At 35.8% G+C, this 13,373-nt stretch overlaps 1 protein-coding gene across 3 annotated transcripts in view; it reads right to left on the bottom strand.

Annotated features, from left to right (window-relative positions):
• Positions 1 to 13,373, bottom strand: part of IL1RAPL1 (interleukin 1 receptor accessory protein like 1) — a 1,361,951-nt gene that overhangs the window by 1,146,096 nt on the left and 202,482 nt on the right. For all 3 annotated transcript variants that reach the window (XR_013531555.1, XM_054250916.2, XM_035288301.3), the window contains one exon: positions 9,579 to 9,684. Coding sequence is in view for 2 of the 3 variants with exons in the window: in XM_054250916.2 (XP_054106891.1) it covers positions 9,579 to 9,660 (82 nt within the window). In the remaining variant the exon portion in view is untranslated. The remainder of the gene's footprint in view (positions 1 to 9,578; positions 9,685 to 13,373) is intronic.

Here is a 13,373-nt window from a genome sequence, read left to right as displayed (position 1 = left end):
TTTTCTACAGGGAGTGTTACATGTCTAAAATCAAGGTTAACCATGCCATTTTCATGTGTGATACTATATAGCTTTATTATGTGTCTTCCCTTCTCTGTAAAGGCAGCTTTACGGATGGACTCACAAATGTGTGTAACACTATCATATACACAGCAACAAGTTTCATCTTTATGATATAGAGAAGATACCACGATGAACAGATCTATCATATCAGAGCCCCAACCACCCAGACTGAATTTTCTACTAAAGGGATTTGCAAAATTATTAAATATCCCAGCCAAAATATTTTGTTCTCACAATAAAATCCACAATACCTTGCAAGACATCCAAAACCTTCATATTCTATCCTCAATCTACATGTGGGGCTTCAACTTAGTCACAAAGATCTTCTTACTGTTTTCTTTAAATAAGTAGTCATTTCATGTTTCTGTGAATTGGGGACCTTTAACATGATGGATGGTATCCCAATCCTGTCATTACAGAATGTTTTTCTTTACCTCTTTCTTTATATCCTCTCACATCTAATTGATCATCTATTTCAATTTAGTCTAACTTTAAAATTGTTCTCTCTTCTGCTTTAACTATTCTCACTGCTATTACTTTGTGGAAATCATTTTCAGGTCAGGTATTGTTTTGTTGAAAGGAACACAGACCCCTTTAGCCTACCACAAAGAAAAAGAGGTATTTTTGAAAGTATATGTGTGGAGTGCAGATGAATACTAAAATGTTCTTAAGATCAAAAGCATCACTAATATCAGTTTCCTGTTTTTCTCTTTCCACATCTCTCTTCCTTCCTTTCCCTCTGCCCTGTTTTCTTTCCTTTTTCTTCTTTTTCTACAACCCCCCTGCACCTTTAATCATACACCATGGATAACATGGGCCTTTCAGCAAAAATTTTCAACTCTTTTCTGTTGAAAATTTTCTTGCTTTTCACCCCCAGTATGTTCTTGTTTTCTTCCATTCCCATCTGGCTCCTGGCTGACAATTCACTCTCCAGTCTTCAGTGCAACTCAATACGCAGTTTGTTTGAATTGGCTAATTGCCAGTTGCAGTAAGCCAAATAAAGCCCTCCAGAAAGATGTCCACTGCCTTAGCCCTGAAACATATGACTGTGTTATATTACATGGCAAAAAGTACCTTTCAGTTTGATTAAATTAATGATTTTAAGATGGAATGATTATCCTGGGTTATCTGAGGATGCCCAGTATAATCTTGAAGGTCCTTCCAAGGGAAAGAGAGAGGTAGAAGCATCAGAGTCAGAGGAGATGTGATGATGAAGAACCTCAAAAACTATAAGATAATAAATTTGTGTTGCTTTAAGCCACTATGTTTGCAGTAATTTTATAAACAGCAATAGGATACTGATACACCAGTGTCCCTAATTTCCAAGCCACCTTATGGATCATCTGCAAGCCTGTAGTTGACTACCCATAGATCAGGGGTTAATCCTCTGGCATAAGCTGTGACTGCCTGTGTGCTATCTCTACAGTAAACATTCATAGGGTTTGGCTGTGTCCCCATCCAAATCTCATCTTGAATTGTAAGTCCCATAATTCCCATCTTTCATGGGAGGAATCCAGTGGCAGGTGATTGAATCATGGGGGTGGGTCTTTCCTGTACTGTTCTAATGATAGTGAATGAGTCTCATGAGATCTGATGGTTTTAAAAATAGGAGTTTCCCTGCACAAGCTCTCTTTTTGCCTGCTGTCATCCATGTAAGATGTGACATATTCCTCCTTGCCCTCTGCCATGATTGTGAGGCTTCCCCAACCATGTGGAACTGTAAGTCCAATTAAACCTCTTTTTCTTCCTGGTGTCAGGTATGCCCTTATCAGCAACATGAAAACAGGCTAATACAGTAAATTGGTGCCAGAAGTTGGGCATTGCTGAAAAGATACCTGAAAATGTGGATGTGACTTTGGAAGATTGGAACAGTTTGGAGGATTCAGAAGAAGACAGGAAAATGTGGAAAAGTCTGGAACTTCCTAGAGACTTGTTGAATGGCTTTGACAAAAATGCTGTTAGTTATATGAACAATAAGGTCCAGGCTGAGTTGTTCTTAGATGGAGATGAGGAACTTGTTGGGAACTGAAGCAAAGGTGACTCTTGTTATATTTTAGCAAAGAGATTGGCAGCATTTTGCCCCTTCCCTAGAGATCTGTAGAACTTTGAACTTGAGAGAGAAGATTTAGGGCATCTGGTGGAAGAAATTTCTAAGCAGCAAAGCATTCAAGAGGTAACTTGGGTGCTGTTAAAGGCATTCAGTTTTATAAGGGAAGCAGAGCATAAAAGTTGGAAAATTTGCAGCTTGACAGTGTGATAGAAAAGAAAATCCCATTTTCTGAGGAAAAATTCAAGCCAGCCACAGAAATTTGCATAAGTAATAAGGAACTGAATGTTAATCCCCAAGACAGTGGGGAAAATGTCTCCAGGGTATGTCACAGATCTTCACAGCAGTCCCTCACCATCACAGGCCTGGAGCTTTAGGAGCAAAATGTGGTTTCATAGGCTGGGCCCAGGGTCCTCCTGCTGTGTGTAGTCTAGGGACCTGGTGCCCTATGTCCCAGCTGCTCCAGCTGTGGCTGACAGGGGCCAACATAGGGCTCAGACTGTTGCTTCAGAGGGGGCAAGTCCCAAGCTTTGGCAACTTCCACATAATGTTGAGCCTGGAAGTACACGGAAGTCAAGAATTAAGGTTTGGTGACCTCCACCTATATTTCAGAAGATATATGGAAACACCTGGATGCCCAGGCAGAAGTTTGCTATAGGGGTGGGGATCTCATGGAGAACCTCTGCTAGGGCAGTGCAGAAAGAAAATGTGGGGCCAGAGCTCCCACACAGAGCCCCTACTGGGGCACCACCTAGTATAGCTACAAGAAGGGGGCCACCATCCTCAAGACCCCAGAATGGCAGACCCACTGACAGCTTGCAGTCTTCCTAGAAAGCCACAGACACTCAATACTAGCAAGTGAAAGCAGCTGGGAGGGTGGCTGTACACTGCAAGGCCACAGGGGTAGAACTGCCAAGACCATGGGAACTCACCTATTCCATCAGCACAACCCATATGCAAGACATGGAGTCAAAAGAGATCATTTTGAAGCTTTAAGATTTGATTGCCCTGCTAGATAACAGACTTGCATGGGGCCTACATGCCCTTTGTTTTGGCCAATTTCTCCCTTTTGGAAGAGCTGTTTTTACCAAATGCTTTTATCCCCATTGTATCTAGGAAATAATAAACTAGTTTTCTTTATTTTATAGGCTCATAGGTCAAAGGGACTTGACTTGTCTCAAATGCGATGTTGGACTGTGGACTTCTGAGTTAATGCTGAAATGAGTTAAGACTTTTGGGGACTGTTGTGAAGGCATGATTGGTTTTGAAATGTGAAGACATGAGATTTGGGAGGGGTCAGTGGTAGAAGGATATGGTTTGGCTGTGTCCCCAGCCAAATCTCACCTTAAATTGTAACTCTCACAATTCCCATGTGTCATGGGAGGAATCCAGTGGCAGGTGATTGAGTCATGGGGGTGGGTCTTTCCTGCACTGTTCTCATGATAGTGAATGAATCTCACAAGACCTGATGGTTTTAAAAACAGGAATTTCTCTGTACAAGCTCTCTTTTTGCCTACTGCCATCCATGTAAGTTGTGACTTGCTCCTCCTTGCCTTCTGCCATGATTGTAAGGCTTTGCCAGCCATGTGGAAAGTTCAGTTAAACCTCTTTCTTTTGTAAATTGCCCAGTCACAAGTGTGTCTTTATCAGCTACATGAAAATGGACTATTTACAGATATCATTTTTCTAACAAAACAAATTGCCTACAACTTGCTAGCTTTTACATTGCTGCCCTCTATCCTGCACTTCTCCCAGCGATTACATAGAACAATATATTCTTTTGTACCCTCATGATATAGTACCACACTGCTATGTTTATTAACTTGGAATATTCTCCTCATTGAAGTCTTAGACAACTTGGAAGATTCATTCATACTGCCTTTTATCTTCAACTCACCATGAAGCAGGCATCCTTTTCTACAATTGGCATTAATCTGTGCCAACTCTATATAAAATTGTACCAACAACTAAAACTGAATGGGTAAGTTTGTGAGGAAATTCACAGGTATAATAGAATATAGCTATGACAGAATATAGGTATAACTAAAAGAAAATATTGGATTATTTTATTTTATTTGTTAGGTACAAGTTCCATTTTTGTTAGACTTGTTATTTTAGTTAAAGACATAATTTCAAAGGAATATTAAAATTACTGTAGATCTAATTTCAAAATTTGAAAAAAGTACAATAAATAGGAGAAATTCTTTTCTGAGAAAAATTAAAGTGCATTTTTTTAACTTCAAAAGGTAAAGAAACAAAGCCCCAGAAGTTTGATCTTATAAACTACCCCAGAGGAAAATAAGGAGAAATGCTTTATCTTTTTTGACATATTTGACAAACTGAGAATAAACACACGGTAACATAATAAAAGGCAGATGCTTGGGGACTAGGTTGTCTCTTAATCATGTGAAATTAAGCTCATTGACTTACAGGAATGCCCAAGAGAGCTGCTGCACATAAATCACATTGACATGAGGTGGAAGTACCCCCACTAGACTTTCTCATCCCTACTCAGTTAAATCACACTTTCTTTACACAGTAGCATAATTTCTTTCACTTAAATGAATATCCATAGGTAACAAGACAAAAATTGGAACCAAAACTGTGTCTTTTGTTATTTTGCTATTCCTACCTTTTATAAATTATTTGGGCCTTGAGTCACAAGTTTAGGAAAACCTCTTGAGGCTTGCCTTTCTCTTGCTGTCAAGAAGAATTGCATCTAAATCATTTTACACAAACAGGTGTCCCCTGTCAGGTTCTAGAATGAAGAGAATATCAACTCCCTGTGGTAACCCTTTTACTCTCTAGTAGCTGGCTGCTTTAGGGAGCTTTTATATAGTTTAAATCCCTTCTAAAATAACATGTGCTTTTTGGTAATGCATCCACTTACTCTTCTCCATATGCTCTAATAACTGAATACTTTTTGTCTATAGTGAAGTCACTTGCTTATTTATCCTGTATTAGTAATCATGAGCTCAACCTTTTCATAATGGCCATTATGGAACAATACCATTAAATCCAAAACTTCTGTACAATGGCATTAGTACTTCTTTAAAGCAGAGCTAAATGCAGCAAAATTCCAATAGAAAAATACTTGAAGAATCATTTTCCTTACCCTTTAACAGATTTTCAACTGCATTTCAACCCAATGAAAACACCCCCAATTTGTAAACATTATCTTCATCTAAACCTTTATCATTTCCTAGATATTGCTTATTCTGAGTTGTGTCTTTTGCTTCAGTAGTGTTACATTATACATTATACTGATTGCTTTTTAAGAAAAAAACATTTTTCTTAAATGCCTCTACTTAATTTTACCTTTAACTTTCTAATATTGTTTTGGTCCTGTAGCATCTTCACTGATGTAATTCTGAATATTAAAACCACTCACCCATTCATGCAGTCATTAATTCATTAAGACATTTCCTTGAACCCTGACTCTGAAACAGTATATTTAGCACTGTAGAGATTATAAGCACACATTAATCATCGTCCTTGCACTCACTGTCTTATATTCTGAAGATGTTTTGAGAGTAAACCATCATGGAACCCCTTCTTTTACCTAATTTGTACATCCAGACGCCTCTAGCTTCATTTTTCTTCAGTATCCCAAACTTTTCAAATTACAATGCACTCTTTAGTCTCCCCAAGGTACTATAGTCATACTTTGTTCATAACTGTCCTTCAACTATTTAAACTATTTCCCTGCTCCCAAATCTTACTCCAGATTCTTAGTTATATACAATTTTTAAATGTATATATTTAAGAATAGCTATTATTAATAGAGACTATGCTAACCTCTTTGAATGGTCATGTAAAAATACATTCAAATGCCTTAACCATGCAGACAAAATAATAATAATATTTTTATAGTTTGAAAAGTCCTACACCAAGACACAGTGGGAATATAAAAATAAATTCCTTTTATTTGCAGATAAATATACTCACAGAGAAAAAGGACAGGAGGAAGAAAGGAAGGATGGAAGTAAAGAACAAAAAGAGAAAGAAAGGAGGAAAGAATTAAGGAAGAAAGGGGCCACGAAACAAGAATGCAAAGCTAAATTTTCTCAACTGGTTAAGATACAAAGATTCTCTTAGCAAGCATTTGCTGTACATATGTTTTACTTTTTGTTTGTCGGTTTTTCAGAATTCTACAAATGACAGCAACTGAAATGTTTACCTATTGAATTGCCATAATATTTCACATGCTTAAGAGGGATTGGTAGTATTGGTTGTCTTAGCATCTTTCATCAAGTGCTACCTATAAAAACTAAAAAAATAGGTTTGGAATTATCCCAGGATAAACCTGTCATGTAACAAAGGCTGACTATCTGCCTCAATAGATATTAAAAGTCTTGATTCTAAATGTAGGCACAACTCTAGGACGTTACCTGAGAGACCAGATTCAGTCCTTAATTGTCATAACATACTGTACATATCTGAAGTGATATTTAAAACAAAATGTTACAAAGTTGCATTTTTTCAGTCAAGGATGTTATAATGATATAACTGCCTTATTATACTTAATTTGTTCCTTAAATTAATAGCAATGGGAGTGTAAACCAATGTGATAAAAATAATGCATTTCCAGCTTGTGTAAAAAGAACTCCTATTGCTTTCAAATTAGTTCTGTTAATGAAAAACAAATATCTACTTTTAAATTTTTATGGAATGACCATATGTGCTAATCTAAAGTAAACAGTATACAAAATTAACATGCCATAAAAATTCAGTATTTCTCTGTGTAATATAATATTGTATATATTCCTAATTATTAAAATATCTAGTTCTGGTTCTCTAGGGGTCACCATGAACTAAAAATAATATTGTAGTAAAAGACACATGAAAAGCTTCAGGTTTTGAATCATGTCTACTAACCTTTCAAAAAGATTAATAACATAAAGAATCAAAAAAGAATTAAATGATAAGAGGAAAGAAGAAGGATAAAAAGTCCTCTTGGTTAATTTGCAAAATCAACATTAAAAATTGATTTTTATCTCCTAGCTCTGGTGCTGCTGGTTTTATAGGTTGGGCTGGGTGTGAAGATTGAGCCATTAATCTTTTAAGGAAAAGATGCCAAATGCAATCCTCTTCTACTTGATGTATGGAGATCAGTAATGACACTATTCAATAAGCTACATATATGATTCTCTCAAACAAAGGTGCCATGGGAACAGACATCAGCTGATATAAGTGCAAGCTATAAAAGTATATGGATAGAACAATATTAGTCATTCCCAAACTGTACATTTAATATCCCAAAATCAAACAAACAAGCCTCCCTCCATCTGGATCTTAATACAGAAACTAGGGGATGGTATGTTAATTTACATTATATAGAAAAGTAAACAAATCAGGTATGCTGCAAAATCCCAATACCTGCCTTGTCCTTTTTACACTATAATGTTGAAAACACATTTGGTTCAGGACATATTACATAATTATGTGACAACTGTATTCATAAATTGAAAAGAGGTCTCAGAACTTCTGCTTAACTTAAAGCATCTTATTACCATTCTTCTAAAATAATTATAAAATTAAAACTGAATTTGAGACAGATTATTGAGTTTTCTCAAGTCTTCAGAGCAGATAATTTTTACAACAATGATGTCTTCTAGAATAGACATTTACATTAAAATCACTTAACACAGATTTTTGAGATATTTTAATATTTGCATTTATGAAGTCCCAGTTTGATAAAATGTCTTGCCCTCAAATCAGAGGTTATATAGAATGGACATATTACATTATGATTAAAAAGGAGTAACATTTATATTTCAATAAATCATAGATCTGACATACACAGAAAGAACTGGAAAAACAGATTTTATGTAATTAGAGGTAATAACCAGAAAAATAAAGTTTTAAAGAATTAATATTTCTATTTCAGATGAACTATTGTCATTTTGTTATAATACTTATACAAATGAGTATTTCTCTTCTATATAGCTACTGTCTCAAAAATCTTTGTTAAGTGATTGTAATGTAAATTTCTATTCCAGAAAACATCAATGTTGTAAAAATTAGCAGCTTTCATCACTATTTACTTCCCCTTTTACCTACTCTAACTCTCTTGGTTATGCTTAATTGTACTTGAGCATAATACTATGAAAGAAATCAAGATATGTTATTTCCCATTAACCCATTTGAATTACATAAACCAGTATTTCATAATCCTACCCTAGGGTTTAATCTCATTCAAAAAGATCCAGTGAGAAGAAGATATAAAATCACATGTAGAAACAGAAACAGTATTTTTTCGCATTGCCTGTAACAACAGCTGTATAATAACCAAATATGCTAGAACCAACAGCCTCAGTATTTTTTTTTAACCTTCAACCATGCACCAAACCTTTGTCCATGCACAATGCCCTCCGCAATTTCCCTCCAAACTTTATCCCCAGGAGGGGCTCACAAGAGCAGAGCTGCTCCCTATTTCTCCTGCGTGTAGGCTTTTTCATTATTTCATCAAAGTGAGTTTGAAGTTTTTTAACCTCAAGGACTAAGACGGTAGTTTCACAGCCCCATCTCAGACCTTTCATTCCCTTTGCTTTCTGAATTCCAAAGATGCTTTTGTCCATGCAATTGCTTATATCACAACACTGCAACCTCTTGTACATTATCTCATCTGCTTTTTCCCACAGTCTCTCTGGAACTAACAGACAATACATTCTAATTCTAGCAACAAAACACAATATCCTTCTTCTTCCTTTATGCCTAAAAGCTATAACTTCAACAATTACATGACTCCACATGGTGTGAGCATGACAAGGCTTTATATTATTAGTGACTTACTAGATGAGATACAAATTCATATTGATAATGGTATTTATTCAATTGTCCCACACAATCAAAGTATCAATAGTCCACTACAAACCAAGATGCCTGATAACATGTAAAGTTTTTCATAAATGCCAACATTAATCTACTTAGCAGTTCCTTTCATGACCATTCTACTTTGCCTCTATATTTCCTATTAAAATATTAGTGCTTCCTCATAACATTTTCTTCAATAAAACTATTGTTTTCTTTAAATACATCCAAGCAATTCATCAAATCAGCTGGAGTACAACCCTGAAAAGAACCTTCCCTAGGCATAGCTAACATCAATATGGTAACAATAAAAGTTAACATCAATGATACAATAATATTTACATGCAAAAAATTAAATAACACTGTTTATATAAGAATACTTAAAATCCTACAACAAAATGAAATCTAAATACAAGCTTTTGCTATTGAATCCATGCCAATTCATACTAATTAACAAAATAAGCCACATTCTTTTGAATCCACTCTCACTTTTCTAATTCCCTATCAGTACACTCCACCTATTTACTCATAATCTCTCTACAGTATGGGTAACTGATCATTCTCAACTTTTCCACAAATGGCACATGTGTAAATGTAGCACTATCACGTTAAGCTATTAAAAAAACAGTTAAAAAAATAGAGGAATACTGCTTACCGGAGCCTCTTTTGGTCACAACCTTCAAACTCTGAGTAAAAGTAGCATATAAGAGAATCAAGTGTGGAATCGGAGCTTTCATCTTCCAGCTTTTAAAGGCTGTTCCCTAAAGCAAAGATTAAGAAAAACATACATGTTTTAAAAATAGATAACAATATTATAAAAGTTTCATGACTTTGATCAAACATGATTGGTGCAATGAATTACACAAAAGGAAAGGAGATAAACAGGATTTCTATTATATTTTCCCATATGCTGTGGTTCCTAAGTTAAATCAAAACCAGTAATACCAAAATTATGCCTCTATAGCTGTCACCCCCAAAATGCTTTAAAATCTTATGTTCACTTGGGGTTTTGGATTTTTTTAATTTAAAGGCCCTAGTTGTATTTAAATAAGTGGAAATGATCCCTTCAAAAGAATTATTTCACTAACAATTTATCTCACTATAAATCATCCAAACTGATATTTTTAACATTCCATGGTATAATAGAATGTGATTTTATTCAGTGTCATTTTTCAAGTGGAGATTAAATCATAAACTGTATGCCTCAAAATATTTAATTGTGATTTTATATTTTCTTTCAAAAATCTCTAAAGACACTTTAAGAGAATTTTAAGACTTTTGTTTTTATTAAAAGAATGTACACTCTGGCCAAGCACAGTGGCTATGCCTGTAATCCCAGCACTTTGGGAGGCTGAAGCAGGCAGATCCCTTGAGCCCGGGAGTTTGAGACCAGCCTGGGCAACATGGCCAAACCCCCATTACTACAACACACACACACACACACACACACACACACACACACACAGCTGGGCATGGTGGAGTGCACCTATAGTCCCAGCAACTTGGGAGTCTGATGTAGGAAGATGGCTTGAGCCTGGGAGGTGAAGGCTGCAGGGAACTGAGATTCTGTCACTGTACTCCAGCCTGAAAAACAAAGTGAGACACTGAACCAAAAAGAGGAAGAGGAAGAAGAGGAGGAGGAAGAGGAGGAGGAGGAGGAGGAAGAAGAAACACTCAATGAAGCTACCAAAAAAATTATTTTTTTCTATTATAAGGCTTGCAGAGGGATACAAGAAGGGACAGAAACCTAGTGTGTTTGGATTTCTAAAGGAGAGATATTTCATTTGAAATTAAATAAATGAACGTTGTCTTCCTCAGAAAATCATCATTCTGTGTCTCAGCTTTATTGAGGTATAATTCACAAAGTTGTATATGTTTAAAATGCACCATGTGTTTTGATATACATATATAGTGAAATAATTATCCCAATAAAGTTAGCTAACACATCCTTCAACTGACATAGTTGGTATATTTTTGTGTGTTGTAAGACTTAAGATCTACACTCAACAAATTTTAAGTATACAATATAGTATCATTAACTATAGTCAACAAGCTGTAGATTAGATCACCAGAATGTACTCATTGTATATCTGCAAGTTTATACCCTCTGACCAACATCTCCCCTTTTTTCTTCATCCCATTCCAGCCCCTGGCAACCACCATTCTACTCCCTGCTTCTTTTCTTTCTGTATAAGACTGATAGAGCTGACAGGCCAACTTTCAAAAAGTGGCAAATCGGAATACAGTTCAAATATATTGTCAACTTATGACAGCATAAGTTTCGTTGCAAGACATTTGAGGACTGATCATATCCAGGTTTCAATCACTATAACTTTATTAAAGATGAGAAAGCCAAAACTGTCACATTTTGTGTTCTCCCAGAGCCTCATTCGGATATTTCTGAATGGTTTTAATTGATTAATTTACTCACATTAATAACTCTGTTAAAACACATCTTAATTCACTAAATAAAAGCAAAATCCATTCACTTGTAGCAAAGTATCACCATCACCATTTTATACAGAAAATCAGTGAATTTGTAAAATAGCGTGAAGAATAATCTATTTTAATGGCAGCACCTTTAAGGGATAATAAGCTGTTAAAGTTTTCTATGCAAAGACCTTAAATTTACATTAAGACATAAGTGAAACCTAGTCCAAAGAGCTGATTCATCAGACACATCTGATGAACTGCCAGATTAAAGTACAAATTGAGTCATGCATTCCTAAAACCTGAATTCCATTTTCCAGCCACCACACTAACTAGAGCTGCAGGAAATCTTCAAGTTGATATCTTCAGCCTTCAGGTTAGCTGTGAGAATCAGTTCCTCTCTCAGTGTGAGTTTAATCAGCACTGCCCAAGAAACTCCAGGATCCAACTATACACTGCAAGACCTTTCAGCTTAACAATCTTATTACCTTACTCCTGTTCAAAATACTATTTCCTTACTCATTTCTATAAAGCATACAGCTAGTTGGCAATTCTATTTCTTAAAATTAATTGGTATGGAAAGCATCAATTTGGTAATATCAGAATCCTTAATTGAATCTCTTGAAACTTTGTGTATTAGGGAAAACAAAAAGAAACCCATAGAATTTCAGAGACTTAACGTCTTAGTCAATCTATAATAATCTTTACAAACTTCTTTGAGGAAGTTTATTGTGTCTTAAATTGAAAACCAGATTAAATATATCTAGCCATAGACATCCAAGCTTTGCTATCCTTGTTGCATAATTAAAATGTGTACCCAGAAATAGCAATACAAACTGTACATAATTATTTAGTGAGGTTCCAAGATTTTTTTTATTGCTTATACCACTGGTGAACTAATTTCAAGCGTCTTCAGTTTCTGGATGAATGGACCTGAAACCACTTGCCTGTTTCCTATCAATACCATTTGCCATTTGGCTTCACATAAACCACTACTAAACCTTATACAGAATAAGCATATCATGATGGTCAAGAGGGGAAAGTCTATATATCCCAGTTTTGCCACCTATCAACTGTGATTTGGAACAAATAACCTCTCTGGGACTAATTTCCTTATTTGCAAAATAAGTATTATAATAGTACACAGAGCACAGTGCTTAGAACAGTACTGGCACATTGAAAAAACAACAAGCTAAAGCTTCCCAGGTTTTTTTGTTTGAAACTGAGTTTTGCTCCTTCATCCAGGCTGTAGCGCAGTGGCACCATCTCAGCTCACTATAACCTTTGCCTCCCAGATTCAAACAACTCTCTTGCCTCAGCCTCCCAAGTAGCTGAGATTACAGGTGTCCGCCACCACACCCGGCTAATTTTTGTATTTTTAGTAGGGACAGGGTTTCATCATGTTGGCCAGGCTGGTTTCAAACTCCTCATCTCAGGTGATCCACCTGCATTGGCCTCCCTAAGTGCTGGAATTATAGGCAAGCTTCTGCTTGTATTACTGTTATTGGAGTTAATTGTTATTATTTTTATTATTATCGCAAGAACTACTAATTAATTAATACTACTAACACTCACATCCTTTTCTTCTGAAATATTCTGTGTATACCAGCTTTCTATTCGACTGGAAGGCCCTAAAAGGTAAATGTGAGTTTTATACAACTTTTGATTTCCAATGCTCAATGAACGCCAGCTGAAAAAAAAAAAGAAAACTGGATATGTTTGGTATTATCTGCAGTTCAATTTTGATATTCAAACCCATCATGTCATAAACACTTATTGAGCATATGCTAGTTACAAGATGTTTTGCTACAATGCAGTGGGGACACAAAGACAATGCAATGTAGTCTAATAAAAAAAAAGGTTCACAGACCAATAAAGGAAACAAATGCTTACCTGTTTAATTAGACTGGCCCTGTTGCCATTTATTCAGTATAATGTGCTTAGACAGTAGAGGGAGGAATGAATTAATTCTGCTCCAGGCTGGGTGTGGTGAAATCAAAGGAAAGGGCTTCCAGGGGAA

The sequence above is a fragment of the Callithrix jacchus genome, chromosome X (genome assembly GCF_049354715.1).
Source record: "Callithrix jacchus isolate 240 chromosome X, calJac240_pri, whole genome shotgun sequence".
Classification (NCBI taxonomy): Eukaryota; Metazoa; Chordata; class Mammalia; order Primates; family Cebidae; genus Callithrix; species Callithrix jacchus.
This window is presented reverse-complemented; position numbering and strand designations above follow the sequence as displayed.